Source organism: Etheostoma spectabile, chromosome 1, assembly GCF_008692095.1.
Source record: "Etheostoma spectabile isolate EspeVRDwgs_2016 chromosome 1, UIUC_Espe_1.0, whole genome shotgun sequence".
Lineage (NCBI taxonomy): Eukaryota > Metazoa > Chordata > Actinopteri > Perciformes > Percidae > Etheostoma > Etheostoma spectabile.
In genome coordinates, this window is record NC_045733.1 from 19,593,200 (window position 1) to 19,619,620 (window position 26,421).

Below are 26,421 nucleotides of genomic sequence, written 5' to 3' on the forward strand. Positions count from 1 at the left end.
GTCCCGATGAAGGCAGCCGACGGGCCCACCTACCTCGACTGTCCAACTGAAATCCATTCTCACACTGCACTCATGTGGAAATAAGCCTGTTTACCACCAATGGGTCACACATGCTAATGAGCGTCTGTTTGTTTTCCACTGTGCTCATGCAGGATGAAGGGAATTTAGAGGGGAAATAATAGACGATATGCAGACAACAGCCCGGGTGGCTTTGCTGCGCTAATGATGAAAAAACATAGAACAGAGAATTAATGGATATGAAATCAGAACAGGAAATGTGGTCTGCCATTTTGATGTTGCTGGGTCACAGAAATATAGCCGGCCTGGTTTGGAAGTGGTGGGGCAGTTGTGTCTCAAGAATAGACCCCGGCTTTGTCTGAAAACCCCCACCTGACAGGTAATGTATATTATTGTGTTGAATTAGAGACTTGTCTACATAAACTGTAAATCCTATACAGGCTTTGGTCGATACTGATGACACAGCAATCACTCCTCAAAATTATAATTTCTGTATCTTCGCCCCTTATTCCAATGTAGGCTGTACAAAAATAAAGCCTAGAAAAGCTCATTTTCTTTGTGTTAAGAAATACATTTTTGTTTTACTCTTGACAAATAGTTTACATTATACATGTTCGTCCATTTTAAACATGGCCAAAGTAAATGTTCCAGAACATTCCGGCTAAGATGTAAATTAGACATTTAACTTGTCAAAGTAGGATGGGCATAGGTGTTACTTATTACAATACCAATGTTTCTGTTTTATTCAAGCTAAAAACTAAACCCTGAACTAAAGTCCCAATGAGCTGGCAAAATGAAGCAGACAAATGTCTTCACTGAAAAAAGCCCATTGCCTTTAAGTGTATGACAACAGTTGATATGATGTTTTTGTTACACAGGGCAGGTCAGGACCTGACCCACGATATGGGACATCTGGGCACGTGCCCAAGGGCCCCCTAAGCACTAAAGGGCCCTCCGCGATGAGGGAAAGAAGAAAACATTTTTCTTGTGTCAGGGTCCACAAGTATATGACCCAAAGCTTGATCCATTCCCTTGATCTTGATAAGGATCCATACATATCCATACCAACAGTAAGTCTCATAATTGTTTGTGTTATTGGTTGTGCTGCGTGTGTGTGTCTGTTAATACTTTACAGTAAAATAATTTAACTGTATATAAATACTGTAAATAAATGTTTTGTTCCTTTTGCCCAAAACAATTTTCTGTCTTTGGCACACATATATTCATATATCATATTGACTGTTATAGCTCACAAAAACATGCAAAGAAAGGTAGAGCTGATGCGACATTACCGTTCTGAGATGTCAAGACCAAGGTGCGAAGGGTCCAGTCATTACATACAGCAGCAGCTGGGGCCTTCGTCCCAAAGACTGTGAAATGATGGAATGTGGTAGTAAAAGGTCTCCTGATGATGAGTAACAGTGGAATCCCTCACCAACGTTTACTTTCATAAAGCTACACATGGACTTAAAAAATATTAGCTTTACCAAACTGCTATACTACTGGATCACATTTTACTCTGCAAATATGTCATGTCACTGTGTTTTGAGAATTAGTGGAAATACAGATAACTAATGTTTATAAGAAGCAGGGAAACAATAAAGTTCATACACTGAATGTGTTTCATAATTATATTTTGAGTGAATTCAAGCCACAACGTACGCTGTAAGTTCAGTTACACATCATGTCTGAACTGTGATTTTCTCAGTTTTGGAGTATTTCTGACTGATTTCTCACCATGGTTGTTGCATTAAAGAATCGAATGAGTACATTTCCGTGGGTTATCCTGGCTGTGATCTTATTCGGGACAGGTTTTTATGGAACATAAAAAATAGTTATAGACATGTCTCTGTCTACATGATTCAAACAGTATCCAGGTTTGTGATAATCTGGGTAGAGTTGTGTCTTCACTCATTGCCATCTCAGTCACTATTGTACCATTACAGAATGTTGAGAAACCTGGAAACAGTGTTAACATGCCACAGAATCCTGGTTTATACCACATCAACGTTTCTGAAACGAGGATATGATGTTCACATGTGCAACACAAAAAAAGCCATACTCCATGAATCTGCTCATTGTTTCTGTGGCATAGCCTGAACAGCACAGTCCATGACGCAAACGCACTCAATGACCTGTCCGGAACAACCAGAGGAATTTGTTTGAGGTCGAGTGCTGAATGTGGAGACGCAACCGGATGTAACCAAATAATTCATCCGGCAGCTAGCTGAGAGGCAGTTTAGCATTCTAACTAACGTAATCTAAACAGTCAATACCTTAATAATTTCATTATTGCTTTATAGTATCATTTGACAACACCAAAGAACAGTCATGATTAAAGCCATCTTGATATTCAACAACCACGGAAAGCCGCGGCTGATCAGGTTCTATCAGTATTTTGTAAGTACTTGTAGTCATTTAGTTGTGTTCACTCTTGTTTAGCTAGCTAACCACATACTTCCATAGATCTGGATATGTGTGTGTAATACGCACCTTACTAATAACGCTGTCTGACGCTAGCTCGCAATAATGTAAGGTTAGCTAACTGTTAGCTTAGCATAGCGTAGTGACCGTTCGGTTTTCATGTAGGGGGGCTACCGGAGGAGCTGTGGGGGCTCCAGTCAAAAAAGACTTGATCCTCCCTTCGCAGGGGATACGTTTTCCTCTGCCTGTCCAGTACTGTACAGTAAAGTGATGATTGGGATAAAATGCCCCCCCCCCTTCTGTTCTGGTTCGCGCTTGGCAAAAAAGGGCAGGCAACCATTGCTTTAAAGCCCACTCCCTGCGGTACTGCAGTACTCCAAATACTAAGTTACTCCTCTAGTAAACCAGTATTCACATGAAATAAACATTCAGCACAGCACTATGGGTAATAACCAATTCAACACGTGACCTGGTTGCTATGGGCTCGTCACCAGGCTTCCTCAGTCATAGGCTATTTTAGCATTGTTAGCATCGTTAGCATCGGTACAGCCGCCGAAGCTCAACTCCATCCCTCAGACGCGCGTGCATGCTACCACTCCTTCCTTCTCTAAGGACTTGTTCCTCAAACCATCACCACATAGAGCTGGGCAGTTTATTGTTATTAAATTGGTAATGTGATATGAGACTAGATATCGTCTTAGATTTTGGATATCATAATATCGCAATATGACATGGTGTCTTTTCCTGGTTTTAAAGGCTGCATTACAGTAAAGTGATGTCATTTTCTGAATTTACCAGACTGCTTTATTTGCCTTTTCCCCACTTAGTCATTATATTCACATTACCAAAGATTAAGATGTTATGTCAAAGCATATGTTGTCAACGCTACACTATCGCCGCAATTTATCAATCGCAATTTATTTGGTCAAAAATATCGTGAAGTGTGATGTTTTTTGTCTTTTTCTACATCGCCCAGCCCTAGATCCCAAAAGACAACACAATGGAACTAGCCAAGCAGTTATGTGTTTGTATGTGTGGGCAGATCTATTCAGTTTGGGAAATCACATGGTCTCTGGCTGACTCGACAGGGCGGGGCCCATCTGCTAGTGATGGGGGGCATGGACTGAGAGCTACATGGAGCTGCATGGGAAAAGATGCACCAAACAAGCCACTTTGAAATGTTGCTGTTTTCCTGAACACACAAGTTGGATGACCCTACCTGTAGACTAAAAAGTTGCATGACCCTCTCCTCAACAAAGAATAAAAAACACATGACCCTCCCCTGTTTTCCTCCAGTGGTCCATTCCCCAAATAATGGCCCCTTATGTAATGTAACTTGTTCATTTCAGTTCCCTCCTTTGTCAATTAGGCAAACATCTGTTTTTGCAACTTATGTTATTTTATATTTGATACTTTCCCGACTTTCAGTACTGTATCAGCCAGCTAAATGTTAAGAATGAAAGCACTCCAGTCAAACAGACTACATTTCCCAGAATGGTTGTCACTCGATAGCCAGTGTAGTAACATGTTCCCATGCAGGCGGAGGACATGCAGCAGCAGATCATTCGGGAGACTTTTCATTTGGTATCTAAAAGAGACGACAACGTCTGCAACTTCTTGGAGGGTGGAAGGCGAGTATTGCTGTTTGCTATGATTATGTACTAAACTCACATGTTGAATAATTAAGCATGTATTTATAATACATGTACATCTGAAAAGACTGTCAAATGTGGTTTAGGCTGAGTGATGCACTACCATAAGAGAAGCTTCTGCAACTGTACTATCTTTGTATATGTTGTGAGTTTTGTTTATGTTGTGATTTTTATTATTGCATTGCTAACCCTAAGACTGACGTAGTGTGACAGTTAAACATGAGATAATATATGTTTAAGGATTTTTTAAATTTTTGTGCTGGAAGAGACTAAAAGGCCAGACATTTTGACAAAACTTTGAAACTCACTGCTTTCAGACCTGGGCCACGTCACGTGGCAGCTGGTCAGCTGCTGGCTGCAGTAGCAGGACTTTAACCATTAGATGGAGGCAACCCCACTCAAGTAGACTTGGTCTCAGAGATAGTCAACAGGGGATCCTGAGAGTTAGTGCAGGGGGGCTGCCCCATTTTGTTTACAAAATAACATTTGCATTTTTTGCATGTCTGAAAACAACATGAACGTAACATTTTCATATCAAACATAAACTGTTCTGCTTGTGAAAAAGTAATGTTACATTCAAGTTAAGCTTACTATGTATGGTAGCCATACAGTTTAAGCCATTCATTTTCATCCATGCGTACCAGTTCAATGAAACTTAATTTTATACAGTAGATGTAGTAGGGGCTCCCTACGCTATCTGTCATTAGGCTAAGGGGTCTTTGGCCTGAACCACGTTGGAGACCCCTGCTCTAATCAACTCATTTACATACCAAATTGTCCTGTAAAGTGGCATTTTTATCCTTTTGCAGTCTCATTGGTGGCTCTGACTACAAGCTGATTTACCGGCACTACGCTACCCTCTACTTTGTCTTCTGTGTGGACTCGTCGGAGAGTGAGCTCGGCATCCTGGACCTGATCCAGGTCAGCATCGACTTTATCTCATTGCTTTGCATAGATACATTTAATGTGTGGGTTTTGAAAGTAAAATCAACCATCATCTTCTGTTTGCTCATATAATGGTCCAAACCTGAGCTACTTAACAAAGCTCCTTTCCGTTACATTATGACATATTTGATTAATTTTGGGAAACAGACCCCTTGCCTACTTACTGGTTGTTTTTATTGCTGGGAATCTATGAAATGAAACATACTCTACTGTTGACCTCAGTGTAAATCTCATAAGATAGAGACAGTAAACAATACAATAATAATGAACATTTTTCCACAGGGGACAGTAAAGATGTCCATTTGGGGAAATATTGTTTAACTTGTGATAGAACATAAGAGATATTTTTGATTTACAGCTACAGTAGTGCCCTAAAAAGTTAAGAAATATCGGATCGGAAGTGAGTTAATCGACCTGCTGAGTCCTCCCACTGATCACTTACATCAGATATTTCTCAGCACAATCCCGCATCACTAATAAAGGAGAATTATGGCATGTGAATAAAAAATGACAAAAAAGCACCCACTGTTGGGTAATCATCAATGTTTAGTACACAGCTCTAGTCATTGCACCAACCACTGATATCTGACCACTGACTTTACTTTACAGACTTCTAAGTCTGCTTCATTTATTGACGGTTGTCTCCAATATAATCAAAATCTCCAAATGTAATCATTATAATATTTCTCTTCCTGATAACAACATTTGAAATGTTTACTACATGTGTTTTTTTTTAAGAAATGAGATGTTTAACTGTCCAAAAACCTTCTTTGTTGTAGGTGTTTGTGGAAACGTTGGATAAATGCTTTGAAAACGTCTGTGAACTGGACCTCATCTTCCACATGGACAAAGTGAGTGGGGAAAGGGGGGCCTTTTCTGTCATGGTGCCCTGCCATTGGTTTTGCTAGTGTTGGTGCCTCGGCGTTGTGCTCAGGGCCATACCAGTAGCTTTGACTTAGACATCGATTAGCAGCACCGACTGACCTGCTGAATTAGGCCCCGTTCCAGTGTCGGAACAACCTTTACTGTTGATCTTTAAACTGAAGGACAACACATCTCTAACAGCTCTCCCATGACATCTTAATTGCCTGCCAATGTAGACTTCAAAATAAAAGTAAGGAAGTAAATGAGGTAAGTTTAGATCAGAAGGTCAACTTCTACATTTGAACATTTTTTCTCTGCCACTATATTTGGGTGTGTTTTATGTTTTGATTTTTTTAAGTGAATTGGGTTGGCCAAATCCAAAGCACAATGTTGTAGCAGACTCCGCAGCCTCCTCCAGGCAGCATCAGCTGTTTTAGGGTACTCGTGTTTAAAAAGCTACCTAAAGGATTGTGAAAATGATGGAATCATCAATAACGGTCACGCCACTGAATCTAATCACTCTGAAAATGATCCCAACAATGGTTTTTGCCACTGTTGTTGTCGTTATAGTTGTGGCCTCCACTGCAGTTAGAGCGATTTTTCAAATTTATAGTTATCGGTCTTGTTATGGCTGGCCCTTAAGATTATGGGAAAATAAGGGCCATGCACACCAAGTCTGTTATTTTCATCAAAAATGTCAAAGAACCCCTCATGTTTACTCCATTATATTAATGTATGTGTGCCAGCTCCAACACAGTTTGTTATTAATGGTTTTGTTTTTCATAACTTAGAGAGACATTACTCCGAGGTAATGCATAGGGTAGTCATGTGTGTAGTCATGTTTTCTCCTTAGCCATCTGCTTTTTAGGAACAGCTGTGTGGTTGTAATGTATCCAATTCCTTTTGGGGTGTGGACCCAGCATTTTTAATAATGCTGTATACTGTATCAAAGTATACAGTAACCTTTGAAAAAGTAATTCTACAGCTTTGAAATTCCTCCTCCTCTTGACATTATCCTCTCAGAAGTGAGAGAATCGTTAGTGCAGCATTTTGTTTTGAAAGGGAATGATGGGGGGAACCCATCAGAGTTTTATCAGATGGTAGTTTAAAGGAATTACATTTGAACTGTGTGCATGCTCATTTAGAAGACTACAAGAAGGCTTCCTGTTCTCTGCCTGGATCTGAGCCAGACGTGTTGCTGGAGACTAATCACACACATCTACGGCCATCTTGATTGAATTTTCCCAGCAGGAAATTGATGTCATGTGGAGCACTGGGGTCTGGCCTGAGGAATGTTTCCAAGATGTAACTTTGAAATATTTCTACTAGAAGAAATCCTTTTGCTCTCAGGCTTTCCTACCTGGAGAAGACCGTAAAATTCAAATGTATACACGTATGCAGGGTTAAACCGACTTAATATTACGGGTCGGACATGGACATGTGTGGATTCATGTATTACAGATTAAGGCTGAGAACATTTAGGAACATATAAAGCTACGGTTGGTAACTTTCATAAAAGTATAGCTTTTTGCTATATTTTCTCAAACTGTCACTATATGTACTGTGTTTCACTGTCAAAATAAAGTGACACTTTCAGCTAATATGACTACAAATATCCTTATAAAAGTTACCTAATGAATACTGAATCTTACTGGTTTCAAAACTGTTCCATTTAGGACTGTTTCTAGCTTATCATCCTTAACTTAGAGTAGTTCTGCAATAGAAGACAGTTTCATGTTTCCTGAAAAATGTTCTGCCCACAGGAATTCACAAATCTCAATTTAGGAGTGTCATTACATTCCAGAGAGGACTGAACTCTCCAGCATTAGATTGTGTGCCTCCCTTTCGGAAGCCTTCTGTATGATTTGGTATAAAGAAACGCAAATGAGCACGGTTGCGTGTACTGAACTTCACACTGCTTTAAACACCTACATCTGGCTGCCAATAGGAGGAGACAGATGTGATGTAATCCAGTTTTTATTATTGAACTTTCTATCACACGTCATTCCAAATGTTCTGTTGCATTTGGCAGGTAAGTCAGAAGTCACAGCAAGCAAAAAATGACTGAATTGATGCTGTGTAACTGTCTGTCTGCAGGTCCATTATATCTTGCAGGAGGTGGTGATGGGGGGCATGGTGTTGGAGACCAACATGAATGAGATTGTAGCCCAGGTCGAAGTGCAGAACCGCATGGAGAAGTCAGAGGTCAGTCTGTTAGCTACGTTAAAGGACCATGCCGGGCGCCTGGGCAGCTCACCCGGTAGAGCAGCGCATATACGACGCAGATCCTCCCTTTGCTTCATATCATTCTCCCTCTCTCTCCCCTTTCATGTCTTCAGCTGTCCTATATAAATAAAGGCCTTCAATGAAAAAAATAAATAAAAAAGAAGCACATTGATCGCAACTTGTGGACCAGTCCTATTAGTGCCTTTTATACGTTTTTAGGTTAATTAATGTGCTTCTTTTGCTTCCCGGCAGCCACACTAGTCATCATTTACTTTGCTATTATCAGACTTGAAACTTTAAAACTTGCTTGAGAGGTCATCCATAACATAGAGCATCACTGTCACTAGTGGAGAGAGCCTCCCCTGAGCCCTGTTTTTGATGCATTCATGATCCTACAAACTGGACATGAGTTACCTTAGCTTGGTATAAAGACTGGAAATGTTACCAAATCCCCCCCCCCCCCATCAGCACCTCAGAAGGGTTGGCGACATGATCTCTCAGGCAAACTGATGTTCTGTAGTGGCATTAACTAACACATGGTAACCTGGCTGGAAAGACTGATCAGCTTAATCTGTTTGGTGGTTAAGAATGTTTCATATTTAATAAGTAGGCCAAAACATGCAAAAGTAAGGTATAGATCTTAAATATTTTCATAAGATAATGACAGTTTTTTCTTCAAAGACAAAGAATCGTATGCCAATCATTTCAAAGATGCTGTAATCACTCCCGGTGACCCTGCCGGTGTTATTTTGTGTTGGCAGGGAGGTCTATCGGCGGCCCCCGCTCGCGCCGTCTCTGCCGTGAAGAACATGAACCTGCCCGAGATTCCCCGCAACATCAACATCGGAGACATCAATATCAAAGTGCCGAGCCTCTCCCCGTTCTGAACAGCTGTCCAGCTGAGCCCTGCAGGGCTGATGTACTACTGATGCAGTTCCCCCCACCCAGCTCTCTTGTTAATACAGAGCAAACTGTTTTACAGCAGCTTATTATCCCACTCATTCCTCTCTGCTCACATGAACGGGAGATAAGCAGTGAATTCTTTTTTGACTTCTACTGTATATGCACATAATACAGATTGCTCCAATTGAAGAATTTGCACAATAATGTAAAGTTTGATTCTGTAAAGCATCAATAGCATATATTGTCTTCCAAATCTGACATTCAACAGCGTTGTCCTGTCCAAGGTTTGAAAACTAGAGTTAGCTTTTGGACTCTGCACACTTCTCTGTAATAAGATCTTTTGGCTTCTGTATTGGGTTATAATTACTCAAACGCATCTTCCAAGTGTGTACAGACTGGGATTAGACTCCTCTGCTTGGCTCGCGTCACAAACTTTCCTTGTCTGTAATATATTGTCTCTGACATTCGTGTGATTTGTGAGTAGCATTTTTGCAGAGTGTGCTCTTTGATTCGTTCGAGCCAAGTTTTAATGTGCTGTGATAGGATCTTGCCAACATCTGTTTAGAGACGCAACAGACTAACTTTAGTTTTTGGGTCTTTAAGCGTTTGTATAAAGTTTGTTTGTGTCTTATTGGTTGTATTTAGTGGTCCAATAGAATCCTATTCATTTGAGCCATACTCTGGTTTTACCGTTACATCCTGCCAAGCCTCTCTAGGAAGGGCGAGGGTTAGGAAGGCTACCCCTACCCCTAACCCTAGCAAGGCAAATGTGTCTGTGTCTAAGACTTTCCTCGTCATGGTAAATAAAAACAAAAATGGAAATACAAATCCCTGTGGCTGTGCTTTGTTGTGTGCTGACTCATTCAAGCTGTAGTTTTCACTTTGTCAGCAGGCTGTGGTCAAGCAGCATCAAACTTGCCAGAACACACTGTACCTCTGAGGATCATAAGCACTGAGTTCTTTCAGCTCAACCCCGGCAACTTTGCAGTCTTGTTGATACAGCCACATTCTTTTAGCCCCTCTCCCACTAATTTAGGGATTTTTTTTCTTTTCTTTTTTTGGAATTCAAGGGGGTTGTTCCCTCCCTACATTAGGAAAATCTGTAGTAGCTCTCACCACCTCCCACCTCCACACACACAGATGCAGACCGTGAGTATTTAACATCAGCTGGGATCATTCCAGCTCAACTTCTGTCTCAGGCAGACTCTCAGAGCTCACAGTGGACGTCCAGCTACACCAGGTTTGGTAAGTACTCTTTCCACCATTTTTGACATGTTAATTTATTTCACATGCCTTTGATGTCTGGTGCATTGTTGCGCTGCTTCTTTTACACTGAAAAAGGTTTCTCAGAATTAATCTGCAACAAAAAGATTTGTCCCTGACTTGTTCGCTAATGGTGCATGAATGCAGTATGAACACAATGTATCCACTGTGAGTGGACATATTGTGTTGGGGGGGGGAAGTGCTTGTCATTCATTTCTTCTACGTTCTACTTTTTTACCCCTGATATTGACTTCAGCTTTTGCTATAGTCGTTGCCAGAAACAGATATCACTAAGAACTGATACAGCCTAGATACCATACCCCAGTTTTCAGGCAGTGCAGTAAATTACTTCCAGATAGGGTGGACGGGCGGAGGCCTCTGCCAGGGGACACCGTACGCCTTGAGTGCTGATCTTAACCTCTTCATAGACACTTGAAAATCCATGCTTTCCTCGCCTAAACGTTTTACCAAAAAAAAGTGATGGAGTTCCCATATTCTTTGGCCCTCTGGGATGATCCTGAGGTCGTTGGGAAGTTAACACTCTTAATTTCTTGTTCCAACTGTCAATGTGACACTAGGCCTTACTGACCCACAGCTACAGAGGTTAGAATAGAGAATGTCCGTCCAAGTAAATCATCTGTAAAATGATTAAAAAACACTACTGTAAGCATTTTAGAAGGGCTACACAAAAAACTAGTACTCTAGTCACATGTCACAACTTAAAACAGAAACAATTTAGAAGAAAAACACCCACATCACTCACACACATACTTGAAATAACTATATACATAAATCAATAAAAATAAGTAATTATACAATTATGAAATGGTGAAATGTAATAACTAAGGCCCTATTGTTGCTTTGACACAGCTACAGCCATCACAGGGTTAAAAGCTTCTGGTCAAGTTTGGTATCAATCAATTCGTCTTCTGATTGGATGAACAGGGAGGCTGGTTTCATAACATCTAGTATTAACTGGAAGGAATAGCTGTCAATCTTTCCCACGTTGGTCCTCCCTGAACTCTGCGACATGATTGGCTTCTATTAGGGCCATCTCGGGTTACTAGATGGATTGGCTGACACAACCTGTCAATCAAATGCTTAGACGCCAGAGAATCCACCGGTGTGCTCAGTGCCAGTGTAGCAGCCCCGGGGGAAAAGAGAGACGCGATCAAAACCCAGAAATGTTGAACTGTTTAGCTTTTTTAGACGGCGTCGCTACATTAACTGAAGGTAAAAGAAAAAGAGGAACGTGGTAGACTGAATGCGTTTTGTAAGTCAGAGAAAGGAAACACGCTAACCTCACCAAAAAGTCTTTTAGACAGTGAATAACAGCAGGTGGCGCTAATCTGAATAGTCAACCTAAAAATGAAAACCGGCAGCTGATTGGACGAACGGGTTCTCCAGAAAAAAGACTGCCACGGCGGATGTTCACAATCCAATCTCATATTTTACTAAAATAGATCCCCGAAAACATTTTAAGGAGAAAAAAGCCATGCAGCAGCTGAATCTGTCTTCATGTCAGATCAACAAAGGATAGTCCCGCTCATCCCGCCCGTCATTTCTGGATAAGCACTCCACCAATCAGATTGGTCATTGAGTCCAACTGCCCGCCTTCCTATTCAACATGTCAAATTAAAGCCGACTGCCCCTCCGACTGACGACAGCACGGAACACACCGACCTCATGACCTTATTGGGAATGCTCTCATTAATAAATGTAGTAAAATAATGATTTGTTTGAGATGAGTTTAGTTTAGTAATAATAATAATGTATAATTTTACCAGCTGGCATCAACAACAGGCCTTGTCTAATGTGCTGCAGACACAGGTTGGCCCTGTAACTGGGAATGTTGCTAAAACAGGAATAGGAACATGAGTCGTGGTCTCAGAAGATAAAGAAGCTGAGTTGTCGTCACGTGAACACTAGCCTGGATAAAGCTCAGCCAAGGTCATGCTTTAGAAAAAACTAAAGCATTCATTTGAAGTGTTAACCCCCCCCCCAGGTAAGCCCCATTAGAAAGTGGTAGAAAATGGATATTTCTTCATTCTTATCAAACCTTTTTTTAACTTTTTATTTTTTTTAACAAATACAATATTTGTTTGTATATTATTGACCAAGCTTCTGCTCATGAACAGCTGACAGATCTGCTGACATTTGTGGGTGTTTCCAGTAACACCCAAATCACATGATCACATGATGATGATATAGAGAAACATCTGGGGATGTTCTACTTCTGCTGATAAAAGGAACAAAGGATGATTTGAGTCTGTTGTCTTTTATCATATACATCAGTATATAGTATATAGTACCACAGCTGATCCCTGTGCACCTACACATAATGTAAAGAGACTTTAACATACAGTACATTAGAGCAGAAAGATCTCCCACTAAGGCCAGCAGAACTATGGCACTGGTAAACGTTAGTGCAATTACCTAGCAATTATTAGATTCATTCTTTTATTAATTAGGTTAGGCTACAGTTGGCTAATGGCCTTATGGAATGTAGTTTATGAGTTAGGACTAGGCCTACATAAAAATGTCAGACTGCTGGTAACATCAAAGACTGTCACCATAGATAGATAGAAAGATAGATATTAGTAATTAATGATGCTTATCGATAACCCAATTAACCAGAGTCTGTTTTATAATGCCTCACTGTGATCTTTGTTCTAATCAAATTGTCCTCGGCCGTACATTAGTTAATATGGTCTGTTACTCCTGGACATTCTTAGTTGTAAAATAATTAAAATAATCCAGATATAGTCACGGCTCTTGTCCACCCCGCTGGTTAATGTTCTATCAAAAACCAATGACGCACAGAAGAGTAAATAACTAATTGAAATGGAACATACTACTACATTGAACTATATTATGTAATATAATGTACATATACTTCCCAGACAAGGATGACAGATCAGTATTAAAAAGGAGAAGAACTTACAGTATTTTACAAACAATTTAGGATGCTTGAACAGCACAGCGGGGGGTTAGAAAGATATCACGCTGTCAAATCATTTCTATATGGACGTTTTCAGTATTTAGAAATAAAGCAGCTTGTTGGGAACCAATATAAATACTGCTTAGAGGTGAATTTGCATACGTGACTCTCATTATTTTAACCATGCACAGCCTTTGACAGACATACTATACTGTATGTAACATTACACATGTTAAGGTGAGGAAAGACAGCCGCTATGGCAATGCTAATGCTAATGATGCTCCACAGGCAGATAGAGTCACCTGTGTATGTGTCCAAAACCAGGAACCAGCAGCACGGGTCAAACGTAGGGATTGCCCGGAACTGGGTTTTCAAGGCCGATACCTATATCGATTATTATTATTGATATTAGTCGTATTAGTTAATGAAACTGATAACTGATATTTGGAACTGATATGCATTTACAGTAAAATTGAAAATCTTTAAGTCAAAATTAAAATTTTGGATTTTTATAAACTCGCAAAAGATACTTTTTTTAAGTGCTTTAAGCAATTATTTAATGAAACGTTGAACATAATACAAAGTAACGGATAGTCAGTGTTGTGGTGGGGGCATTAAGTCCGACCGAAGCAGAGACAGCTGTAGCAGTTATTAATTACTAACTTTATCGGTTATCAGGCAAATAAAACGCCGACACAGATAATCTGCAAACCGAAACACGGCCAGGGCCGATCCGACACCACTGACCACCGGAAAACCTTTCCATGGGTTTCCCTGCACGGAAGACTTTGTGACTTAATGTTAAGCAGTTGTGAATACATTTAGTAAATTTTCTGGTGACTCACAATGCAAATGCTGTATAACGACCAGTTGAGGATGCTGGCATTTTGTATATATCATGATTATTGAAAATGAATGACTGAAATGTAATTAATTCTTGGTATTAAATAAAACTAGCACACAGTTCCAATGGTGAAGATGTGTAAGATGCAGACTAAATAACCAAGGGCTTCCCATGTTTCCATTTCTCCTTAGGTGTTGTGAAAATGTGTTTTTGCCATGTTAATAGCTCAACTATTAACTATTGACCTGCTGTGCTGCACAAACACAGACTGAGACCCCTCAGAGTTCTTCTCTGCCCTCCTGAATCGGACATGGGGAAAGTCTACTATGTCAGTAAAAATGTTGGCCTCGGGATGCTTGTGCTGGCGACCATTGCTCTGGCTACGATCATAGCTTTGTCCATTGCCTACGACAAGGAAAGGGCCAAGAATCGAGGCAAGCCGGAAAATGGGGCAACAGACAGCACAAGCACGCCAACACCACTTACCACCTCCTCCACCCCAAAGGAGCCCTGGGACCACTACAGACTTCCAGACTCCCTTGTTCCTGTCTCCTACAATGTCACCCTGTGGCCAAGGCTGGAACCCGACGCAGACGGCATGTACCTCTTCACCGGATACTCAGCGGTGATCTTCAGCTGTGTGAAGGAAACCGACCTCATCATCATCCACTCTAACAAGCTGAACCTTTCCAACTTCGAGGGGCACCATGCTAAGCTGAGTGGCCTGGGTGATGCCACTGCACCCAACATACAAAAAACCTGGCTTGTCGTGAAGACACATTTTCTGGTTCTTCAGCTACGCAGCGCACTAGCTGTTGGAGCGTCTTATGTACTTTACACTGAATTTCAGGGGGAGCTGGCAGATGACCTGGAAGGCTTCTACAGGAGTGAATACACTGAGGATGGTGTGAAGAAGTAAGCACTAACTCAGCAGGGCATTATGGTGCACAGGCATTGTGTTCTTGAGAGTAAGAGCTCATCTTCATGGTTACAATGTTCCTCTTGCTGGGACTTGATTTTGGTTGTTGGATGTCTATTTTGTGTTAATGTTTAAGTGGAACTTCTTGCAGAGTTGTCGCTACCTCGCAGATGCAAGCTACGTATGCCAGGAAAACCTTCCCTTGCTTTGACGAGCCAGCCATGAAAGCCGTCTTCAACGTCACCATCTTCCACGACCGGGGCACCGTGGCTCTGTCTAACGGCAGGGAAACTGGTTGGTTTCTACTACCACAAACATTCAATCCTTTCAAAGTATTCTTACATTCTAACTTTTCTGTAGAAATCGGGTCAGTAGAAAAGCAAATTGTAAAACAAAATAAGAATAGGACAAAATATAGATACAAATGTATTGCAATACCACACCAATGGTGCTTAGTACTAGAAAAAAAGTTTTTTCAAGGCAAGCGACAGCAGAAAAGTTGTGTGTGTGACAGTTTAGATGTAGTGTAATTAAATACTAACTTGGAGATGTAATAAGATAATCATCAACTAGTTGTTGTTGCCAACAGAGTGTCAGAGTCTAACTCTTCCCCTCCCTGAACAGGCACTGCAGACTCTGTCATTGACGGCGTGCCCCTCAGAGTGACTACGTTTGAGCCCACAGAGAGAATGTCCACATATCTGCTGGCGTTTATTGTCAGTGACTTTGTTAAGATTCAGTCAACCCAAAACAACAATTTAATGGTAAGAAACGTTTGTTCCCTGTGTCTCTGTACATTCCCAGCGTGGTCAGCAGACACATTTATGTGGATCACAAACGAAAAGCAGTACATGAACCACTAATGATGTAAGGGTCAGAGGTCACACCATCTACATTATATTCCTATGATGCCGGAACAAAAATGTTAGGACAAAGAACGTTTTGATCCCATATTGTGGACTAAGCTGTCAAATTCTTTCCAGATCCGAATCTGGGCTCGGAGAAAGGCCATAGAGGAAGGGCAGGGGGACTATGCTCTCAACGTTACAGGGCCGATCCTTCAGTTCTACGAGCACTACTACAATGCAACATATCCACTCTCCAAATCAGGTGGGTAATCAAGTCTACATCAACATGCTTAGGCAAGCATTTTCCTTTGAAGATAGAAGTATTAATCTCATTTCCTTTACCTCAATTAGCCCAGAATTCAATTCACTTGGAAGGAAAAACATTTTGTGCATTAGGTGCAAGCTTTGCACATTTGCTGTTGGACATTTTAAGCTGTGTTCAGAAGGACTTCCACTCAGGGGCCTTTCTAGGAATTTAAGTGGGATGGCACAGAGGGGACCAATAATCAGTCATGGGGGCCCCGGGGATTTTATCAGCATGCAGCATAGAAAATCTGTTTAGAAATAAAGGAACTGTTGGAGAGGATAGAACCACGCAATGTGAATTTGTTAAATAAAACATCACATTCACTGTTAATTTCACGGACATTGTGTATCTAAATATAGACATTTTCTATTTTTGGGAAACATTTGGATAGTCATCATGGAAACATTAATAGGTCATGTGACAAGGGCTGGGAAGATTTTCTTTCACAGAATCATAAAAACATAAAGTGCAATTTACATAAAATAAACTTTCCTCAAACTTTCAAAAAAGAAAACCTTGCTGTACACAGTTTACAGTATAACAGGAAACAGAAATAAAATGCAATTTATTTCTTACAACAAGTGCTCTGCAGGGAGTTCATATGTCGACAGCCATGTTTGTGGCTCAGTGAGGCTTTCCTTATGCACAGCAGTGCTTTGAGGTTCATTACATGCTAACATGCTAACAATGGCAATGTTAACATCCTGATGTGTAGTACATATAATGTTTACCATGCTTTAGTTGATGAGTTGATTTAGTGTTTTAGCATGCTAATATTTGCTAATTAGCACTACTCACAAAGTACAGCTGAGTGTGAAAGTTTTGCAGTATTTGGTGATGGGGGCATAGACAATAAAGGTATTGCAAAGGTTATCCAGAGGGCAGCAGGACAATCCATCCAATAATTGTTGAGACTTTTCACTCACACCCACAAATGTCAACCTCATTATGGCAGTGGAGGAAAAGTTATGGGATCGCAAAAGTCTTTGGGGGCCATTAATTTCAATTCAATTTTATTTATAGTATCAATTCATAAAAAGAGTTATCTTGAGACACTTTACAGATAGAGTAGGTCTAGACCACACTTTATTGCTTTGTGTGCCATTCTATTCCAGAGGAAATGGGTCACATTACAGTGTCCATTTCTGATTTCCTCTGATTTCCTTGTCCTCCCCAGATCAGATAGCTCTGCCTGACTTCAATGCTGGGGCAATGGAGAACTGGGGCCTGGTCACATACAGGGAGACGGCCCTGCTCTATGACCCCATCATGTCCTCCACCGGAAACAAAGAGAGAATTACAACTGTCATTGCCCATGAACTGGCCCACATGGTAGGCCATATTTATTTCTAAGAAATTGCTACCATCATCAGAAGAATTAAAGTAAATTAAAATATGAATTTATAATCAGGACATTCATTTGGGGCAAACTCAGTCTCAGCTCCACTCTTGTAAAGAACACAGTAATGTTATAGACATACATTTACTCTCAACCTCCCTTTGGAAAGGCATGAGGACAGATCATCACCTGGGGACACGTTAATAACCCTACTCTCTTGTATGTATTTAAAGCCCAGTGTGTGATGTGAAATTCCGTGGTTAGAAATTTTCTTAAGCCCTTGATTATTCAGTTTTTATATGTTTTGGAGCTCAACTTTAGTGTTGGCCAAAATCTTATATCACTGTCAGAAAACAACAGTTTTCATGGGAACGTTGCTGAGAATGTACTGAAATTCTGAGGTGTTTACTGTGGCAGAACTCTTTACTCTGTATGTGTTGTGTTTTTTAGTGGTTTGGCAACCTGGTGACTCTGCAGTGGTGGAATGACCTGTGGTTGAACGAGGGATTTGCGTCATATGTGGAGTACCTTGGAGCAGACTATGCTGAGCCCACCTGGAACATTGTAAGAGCCATGCTAATGCCTTGAAAGACAGAGAGCTGTGACAATTCCATTTTATGGTACGATGACATCCCACAACATGTGATTGAGTCAGAAAGGCGATCCTAACTCCTCTCTCTGCTTGGCTGCAGAAAGACCAGATCATACTGTCTGACGTGCACAAGGTGTTTGCTGTGGATGCCCTGGCCTCCTCCCACCCGCTGTCCCGTCGAGAAGAGGAGGTCAATACCCCTGCTCAGATCAGCGAGATGTTCAACACCATTTCCTACAGCAAGGTCTGCTCCTCTGACAGGGTCTTATACAGACGTGCAAAAAAGTATTCATTACAATGTTGCCCTTTCACATATTTCTGAAAAGTATTATGTGGTAAATTCATGAATTTATTTTTAAGAGTAATGAGCCTGAAAGAGTGAAAATACTCAAAAATCAGGCAACACCTTACGACTTTGGTATCATTTCAAGCCAAATTTCCACGTGTGCTAACATAAATTCACTTTTAGGCAGTTTTACCTGATTTATTCTCTCTTTATTTAATCCACGTAAAATAGATTTAGCACAAACACTGAAGAACAACTAAGTTCATGACTCCCAGTCCCAGTGTACCTCTCACTTTGGCCTCGTTTCTTCCATTCATCCAGTCCTGAATCAGGAGCCATGTTGCCCCATCAGGGAATCATCTTGTTTTAAATCAATACAAAAGAATTTGCTATTATGAGAAGTTCAAAGCAGACACATTCTGGTGGTTTCTGTGTTTGTTGTTGTCAGGGAGCAGCGGTGCTCAGGATGCTGTCAGAGTTTCTCACTGAGCCTGTGTTTGCCAAAGGACTCAGTGTAAGTACTTACTCTGTTACTGTCATTTGTCGCTGCTTGGACTCTGACTGATGATACAATGGATTTTTAAACATGTAGCCTAATGCAGCTTTAACATCTTGGAAACAGCAAAGGCAATATGCTATACTGCTTTCTCTTCTCAGTCCTACCTGAACACATTCGCCTTCGGCAACACAGTGTACACAGACTTGTGGGACCATCTCCAGCAGGTCGGTACAGTTAAAAACATCAGTTCACCTGCCAATGTGTCCTTGGGTTTGTTTCTTCTTGAAATCCTGACTCTCCGTTTGTTGTCAGGCAGTTAAAAACACACCAGGTATGCATATTCCTCACACCGTCCACAACATCATGAACCGCTGGACTCTTCAGATGGGCTTTCCAGTGGTCACTATTGACACCCGGACAGGAAGTATCACCCAGAAACACTTCCTGTTGGATCCAGACTCTGTAGTGGACAGGCCCTCTCAGTTCAAGTACGAATCAGTTCTACTTAATCCTGCATGTTCCACGTAGAAGATAAATAAAGAGATTGCTTCAAGCAATATCCACCATCTACCTTAATAAAACAATTACAACTGGCTGAAGCACAAACAAAATAGCTTTCTGTATTAGAATCATAATTTTGTAAATTCTGTAGCTCTCAACAAAAGCTCTGCAAGCCTTAGACACAACTGTGCTTCAAGCTAAATGCTAAGGATATTAGCATTCTAACATTTTGCTGCTTAGCACAAAAACAAAAAGTACAGCTGAGGTTGATGGGAATATTTTGAGCTTTGCATGTATGTGGTCATGAACCAAAGTGATGGAAAAATGATTGACTTAATGTTGGTGCTGGTGATATGATGAAAAGTAAAAGGGTCAACAAAATCAGTAGATTTCATTCTTTGGGGACCATGAACTTCGGTACCAAATTTTCATGACAATCCATCATTGTTCCACTCTTTCCCTCACCGTCTTTATCTGTGTTTCTGTGCAGTTACACCTGGTTTGTCCCGATTAAATGGATGAAGACAGGTGTGGAGCAGCAACAGCACTGGCTCCTTCAAAAGACAGGTATAGTGATTGTAACACCCACTGCTCTTCTGTATTCGATATGCATACAAGAGAAGAAAAGGCTTCCCACCAGATTAGTGAACTCAACCACTGGCGGTAACTAAATATTTTTTTTTAAACTTTCCACCAGACGCCCACATTCAGATGAGAGTTTCAGGAGAGGACTGGGTGCTGGCCAACACCAATGTATCTGGGTACTTTAGGGTGAACTATGATCTTGACAACTGGGATCGTCTCCTCTCCCTCCTCAGCACCAACCATCAGGTGAGTATGTTACACTGATGGTTGGACAGGCCACACATTGTGATGCATCGTTCTACAGAGGAGAATGGATCTACAGTATAGAGCCTGTCTGAGGGCAAAGCCTGGAATAAATCAGAAATAAAAGGTCTTTTTATTAAACACATTTGGATTTTATTCACTTTACTATTCATTTGTTACCATATTTCTTGTTCCACATATGTTTTGTTTTGGCAATTTTCATTGTTGATATTCCATTATACGTTGGTTTCAAATGATGGTTCATTAAATGAGGTTTCTGGAACTCCAGACCAAGACTTTACGAAGAAAGAACCTTTAGCAGAAGTAGCGGCTGTTATGTGTTCTTTACCATGTGGACTCGGTTCCCTGTGTATGTCAATTTGAACATGTATGTGTTTAGGTATGTGTTTATGTCGTTTCTTTCAGGCCTTATCAATCATCAACAGAGCACAGATCATAGATGATGCGTTCAACCTAGCAAGGTAAAGAACAAAAGACATTTAAAACATTAAATCATTTAAACATTTAATGTTTGAAAAGAATGTGTTCCCTTTGTGTAGAGCCAAAATAATCAACACAACATTGGCCCTGAGAACGACCAAATACCTGTCCAAGGAAAGAGACTACATCCCCTGGGAGTCTGCTCTGAGAAACCTCGACTACTACATCCTCATGTTTGACCGCACTGAGGTCTACGGAGCTTTACAGGTTAATACGGCTTCACTACGAATACTAATACTGCTCACTCTGATACTAAAAGGAGAAGTGTAAGATGACTGGAAATAAAAACTACTGCTGATATATTTTTAATATAGTCATACCTCAAGAAACAAATCCAACCACTTTTTGAGTACTTCAAGACGGTTACAGCTAACTGGACCAAAGTACCTACAGGACACACTGACCAGTAAGCAGTCACATACCAGAAGATGTATTTTTTACACAAAATGCAGGTGACTGAAGTAATTTCATTCAATGCAATTTTGATTGTTACCTTTTCCACAAGCCTCACACATGTTGGGTATTGTTATGCTATATTGCAGTTTTTCCCAGTTTTCTCAATCATTCCCCATCCCAGGTATAATCAGATCAATGCTATTGGAATGGCCTGCAGCACGGGTGTGGATGGGTGCAGGGAGCTGATTAAAAGCTGGTACAGACAGTGGATGGAAAGTCCACATTCCAACCCGTGAGTACGGAACAGTTGATGTCCGTTCAAAGATTCAAATTATTTAATATTTACACACATTTGCCTGTTTGTGCAGTATTTAATATAGCGCTTTTCTAGTCTTAACATCTACTCAAAGCGCTTTTACATAGTACAGGAACCATCCACACACATTCATACACTCGGCTGCCGTACAATACAAAGTGCCACCTGCTCAACAGATATACACTCACACACATTCACACTCTGATGGAGCAGCATCGGGGGCAACTTTGGGTTCAGCGTCTTACCCAAGGACACTTCAACATGGGACTGCAGGGGCAGGGATTGAACCACCAACCTTCCAATTGGTAGGCAACCGCTCTACCACTGAGCCACAGCCGCCCGCAGTCTGTGTTAATTTGTCACAGACAGCCAGTGAAACACCTGCACAAACGTTAGCTGTAGCTAGCTAACAATGTACACACCGACTGAAGGAGTGTGAGCAGAGAGTGTGTTTGGTATTCATCTACAGTATGTTTGCCTTGATGTTGACCAGGATCCATCCCAACTTGAAAAGCACAGTTTACTGCAGTGCCTTAGCCTTCGGTGGTGTGGAGGAGTGGGACTTTGCCTGGAGAATGTTCAAGAACGCCACTCTGGCATCTGAAGCTCTCAGGCTCAGGTCAGCCATGGCCTGCACCAAAGCACCTTGGCTTTTAAACAGGTACGACATCCAAATGTGTGGGAGTATTCTAGGAGTTTTGTGAATGAGACACTCGTCTACGCATGTGCTCTGCCAGTGTGAAACATTGTAACAGCTGCATTCATTTAAGTGTAGCAGACCACTTGTTTCACGTGTTTTCTGTACTTTCAAAGACCCAGACTTAAACATTGACCTAAAATTTTGTTCCAAAACACGTTATCCACCGTTTGACACAAGTTTCAGCCAGAGATTTCCTGTAGGATAAGAGAATGCTCACTTTTACTGAACAACATCTACTTTGGCCACAAGTAACAGATGACAACAGATGAACCATGACACATAAAAAACACATTTTTGCAACTTGCTGAAGTTGCACAGGAAGAAAAGAGTCATCAAACTGTCTCAGTAGGGTCAGTTTCACAGCAATACTTTATGTACTGTGTGTGTGTATGCATGTATGTATGTATGTACGTGTGTATGTATATATGCCATTTGGCTTTTTCTAAAGAAACATAGGCAAGATCATTTTAAATAATAGGATGAATTTTCACCTTAATTGGTGCCACTGAGAGTGAATATTTGCTTTGCATTCCGCCTGAACGCACATTTAAAGCTCAATTATCTTTACTCTTTTAGGATAGTAGATAACGTTAACAATTTTGATAATAACCGCATCACCCTTTTTACATGTTTAAAATATTCGATAATCTAATGGCCAGGTATCTGGAGTACACCCTAGATCCAACTAAGATCCGCAAGCAAGACGCCACTTCGACCATCCAGTACATCGCCCGGAACGTTGTGGGGATGCCGCTGGCCTGGAACTTCGTCAGGGCAAGATGGAGCTACATTTTCCAGCAGTAAGAACTCACTCCTCACAGGAGGGGTTGCTGGAGAACAGTCAGCGCTCTCAAGGACTAAATTAAGGATGGGGAAATATTACAAATAATTATTATTCCAAATAATGCCAAAAATCCACAGCAGCTCTTAACTGTGTGTGAGGGTAAAAGTTAAAAATGTTGAGGACTTCTAGGTAGAAATGTCACTTCTCCAAATGCACAAGCGTGTGAATGCTTTTAATATAAGAAAATTCTAGATAGTTAAATATTATAACAGTCCTTGATAATGAAGCTTACATAAGCAGAAATGAGGTGCTGATTATGTTGCTGTCTTTGAGCCTTCACACATGTCCAAACCCCAGCAGGCTTTCTATCCTTTATTTGTTTACGGGGATATTTATCTGGTGTTTTCCCCGACATACTGTACTGTATGTTCAGTGAGGTCAACAACAGGAAATACACAATATTCATTCTGCTGGTCACTATCATTATAGCAACACACCTTTAAAATGAACATCATCTTTCTTTTTGTTATTAGTTATGGAAGAGGATCTTTTTCCTTCTCCAATCTCGTCAACGGAATCACAAAGCGATTCTCCACAGAGTTTGAGTTACAGGAGGTATGCAGCCACACTGAAATACACACTGCATTTCATTGAGGGTATTTAGAAGACAACAAATTCAGAAATTCAGGTTTTCTTTGTTTTTCTGTATCTCTCCTCCAGCTGAAGAAATTCAAAGAAGACAACCTCCATGTTGGTTTTGGCTCTGCCACCTTGGCCCTGGAGCAGGCTATAGAGAAGACCTCAGCCAACATCAAATGGGTGACAGAGAACAAAGCCCACGTGCTCAAGTGGTTTACTGAGGAGTCCACATGAGAACACTTAAACAGTCAAAATTACACCCTTCAATTCTTTTGTTTTTTTGCACTGTCAGGGATATGTAATGAATAACAATCACTATAATCATCAGGAACAACAAGTGGCCGGTCCTTTTTCTTAGTAATCGTTGCGCAAAGACAACTGACACAATATGTGACTGGTCATCGACGTCTTATGATGATCAGCTGACCACATGTATCCTATATATCAGTGGTGTAGCTGTAAATAAAGGAGTTGATCTCTCCCCTCTAGTCTGTGATTGTCAGAGAGACAACCCCTGTGACAAACAATCATTTTACTTACACAGCATTTATTCTCAAAAAAGCTATAAATTCATGTCTTTTGTTCATACTTCATATTATATGTTGCTGCTTACTATGATGTATGCAATGTATTTATACCATGAACATGAGACATTGAGCCACTCAAACACCAGAGCAGCTTCAGTGTTTGTTTTTGCATTGATTCTACAATTAAGTGTAACTGATCAGGAACCCAAATCATGATGGGATGTTAACTACAGACTGTATTTCAAATGGACTGTTATACATTTTTGTCAACTGTGGTTTATTAACATTTCCTGCAGCTTTTTTCCATGTTAAGTCATGCTCAACACTGGATATTTTTACATTGAAAATCCATGTGTCAGTGGTAGGAGACAAAGACTAGATTTTTATTAGGCGTCTTGTTATCTGTTCTTAAATCTTGATGATTAGATCATAAATCATTGCACTAAATGACATACTAATTGTCTATGCAAAGACTCAAGAGAAATCCTTCAGAAAGACAAGATGTTTGTGTCTATTTTTTGCTAAGTGGTTTTACAGACTTTTTATGACCACTATAAAGATGAAAACAATAAAAGGATTAAACAGGTTTGCTGTCAAAGTTAATTTACCAGTCACAGTGAGTTTTGCACAGGTTGTGAAAACCGTTGTGTAAAGTGGATTTTGAGAAAATGACCTAAGTGACATCACCCGGGTATCTGGGCTCAGGCTTGAAGAATACAAATTGTAAAGAGCCATAGATTATGAAAGATAATGAAAGATTTGTTTCATGTCACTTAGTTCTAATGTGGAACATGAGGTCAAACAGAAGCTAAACATGTTGGAACATCAGTACGAAAAGTAAATCCTATAGTTCCAAAATAACTTAGAATTCTTATCCTGCATCACATCAGCTAGCATGGGACCAATGGTACATGCTACAATCCGTACACAGACACAGGAGTTACTGACTGTACAGTCTGTGTTTGATGATTGTGCAATACCCTGCTGCATTATTCGGAAAGACTTGATTTGGATCTGCAGGGGAATTTGCAGACATGGTATGAATAGTAGTCCCCTTTGGCCACAAACTGAAGTTTTTCAGGACACTTTTTTAACTGAGAGACCTGGGGCAGGCCGGAGACTAAATACAAGGTAAGAAGAAGTATGAAGGAATTCATTTAATTTCATGGCATCATAATTAATTAATTAATAATTTGGTGTTAAATGATGTGTGTCAATATGTGGTGTGGTTCTTTCTTTTTTAGGTATTCAAACCAAAAAAACATACCTGTGTTAAAAAATGCAAGGGTCTTTGTTGGTGGAGTACCAGAGATAATTAAATATGATACCAGAAAGGCCAGTTTGAGAGCTAGAGACATGAGTACTACAAAGAACTGCTACAAACTACTGCCACAAACTACTATTTGTTTTCTATTTTTGTTATTTCCACTAACCCCAACCGGCCCGTCAGACACCACCTACCAAGAGCCTGGGTCTGTCCCAGGTTTCTGCCTAAAAGGAAGTTTTTCCTCTCCACTGGGGCCCTGTTGCTTGCTCTGGAGGAAACTACTAGAACTGTTGGGTCCTTGTAAATTCTGGAGTGTGGTCTAGACCTCCTCTATCTGTAAAGTGTCTTGAGATAACGCTTGTTATGAATTGATACTATAAAATTGAATTGAATTGAATTAAGTTTAAAGGCTTATTACACATCAAAATACTGTGTTTTTCAATACTAAAAGACAGATTAACTACACTGTTGCAATTCTGTAATCCTCCCCAACAATTAGCAAGCTAGACACTAGAATAATGATGCTCCCATTACGAAGTAATTACCCCGAATTGGTGCATGTATTTGGTCACTTGAAGACATGCCTGACTGTCGGATTCATCATCCTTCACCTTTCTCAGTTGAATGGTGATGCTTCTGTTCTACTTTTGGGAAAGAGATAAATTGTTTGATCTTTGAAATTATTTGCATATGTATTTCTTCTTCTGTATGTAGACCAAAATCCAAATGGTGTGATGTCACAAAGACATCTCTCAGCCGGTTTTGGTGGCATAGGCGCCGGTAAAAAAAAAACACGTTCAACAGTTTGAATGTCACCATTTCTTAAAGAACCAAGAGATTGCACCACAGTTACGACTATATACAAGTGTAAGCAAAATCAACCTTTATCCATTTTCATTTTGCAATGTGCTTCAATATTGGGTAGCTAGATCTGTATACAGTTGACATTTGCAAATTACATACACACAAACACATAGTTCTACTACTATACCATGCAATTCACAGTACTGAAATGAACGAGACCAGCTTCTAAAGAGGGCCTTCATTCAGAGCCATTATGCAGGTAAAAAGTTCCTAGATTAGACAGGACTC

General features: G+C 40.5%; 2 protein-coding genes across 2 annotated transcripts; both read left to right on the plus strand.

Annotated features, from left to right (window-relative positions):
• The first annotated feature begins 2,156 nt into the window (after positions 1–2,156).
• Positions 2,157–9,663, plus strand: ap3s2 (adaptor related protein complex 3 subunit sigma 2). The gene is made up of 6 exons (XM_032523741.1): positions 2,157–2,418; positions 3,982–4,073; positions 4,904–5,015; positions 5,819–5,890; positions 8,001–8,108; positions 8,891–9,663. The coding sequence occupies exons 1-6, from the start codon at positions 2,350–2,352 to the stop codon at positions 9,014–9,016; spliced, it is 579 nt and encodes a 192-aa protein (XP_032379632.1). The 5' UTR covers positions 2,157–2,349; the 3' UTR covers positions 9,017–9,663.
• Positions 9,664–10,019: 356 nt separating this feature from the next.
• On the plus strand, positions 10,020–24,648 carry LOC116694016 (aminopeptidase N). Its single transcript, XM_032523428.1, has 21 exons — positions 10,020–10,277; positions 14,272–14,995; positions 15,151–15,293; positions 15,624–15,763; positions 15,983–16,109; positions 17,332–17,486; positions 17,944–18,057; positions 18,186–18,329; positions 18,820–18,885; positions 19,029–19,094; positions 19,183–19,358; positions 19,862–19,938; positions 20,069–20,202; positions 20,626–20,681; positions 20,760–20,907; positions 21,015–21,106; positions 21,278–21,388; positions 21,906–22,073; positions 22,772–22,912; positions 23,430–23,511; positions 23,617–24,648. Exons 2-21 carry the CDS (start codon positions 14,391–14,393, stop codon positions 23,767–23,769), a joined length of 2,898 nt encoding a protein of 965 aa, XP_032379319.1. The 5' UTR covers positions 10,020–10,277; positions 14,272–14,390; the 3' UTR covers positions 23,770–24,648.
• Positions 24,649–26,421: the final 1,773 nt, after the last annotated feature.

Bases quoted from the DNA above. Each gene is read 5' to 3' on its own strand.
- ap3s2 (XM_032523741.1), top strand. From the start codon at position 2,350: ATGATTAAAGCCATCTTGATATTCAACAACCACGGAAAGCCGCGGCTG. The intron at 2,419-3,981 runs GTAAGTACTTGT...GTTCCCATGCAG, and splicing joins TCAGGTTCTATCAGTATTTT to GCGGAGGACATGCAGCAGCA. The intron at 5,891-8,000 runs GTGAGTGGGGAA...GTCTGTCTGCAG, and splicing joins TCATCTTCCACATGGACAAA to GTCCATTATATCTTGCAGGA.
- LOC116694016 (XM_032523428.1), top strand. From the start codon at position 14,391: ATGGGGAAAGTCTACTATGTCAGTAAAAATGTTGGCCTCGGGATGCTT. The intron at 17,487-17,943 runs GTAGGCCATATT...TGTGTTTTTTAG, and splicing joins CCCATGAACTGGCCCACATG to TGGTTTGGCAACCTGGTGAC. The intron at 18,886-19,028 runs GTAAGTACTTAC...TTCTCTTCTCAG, and splicing joins TGTTTGCCAAAGGACTCAGT to TCCTACCTGAACACATTCGC.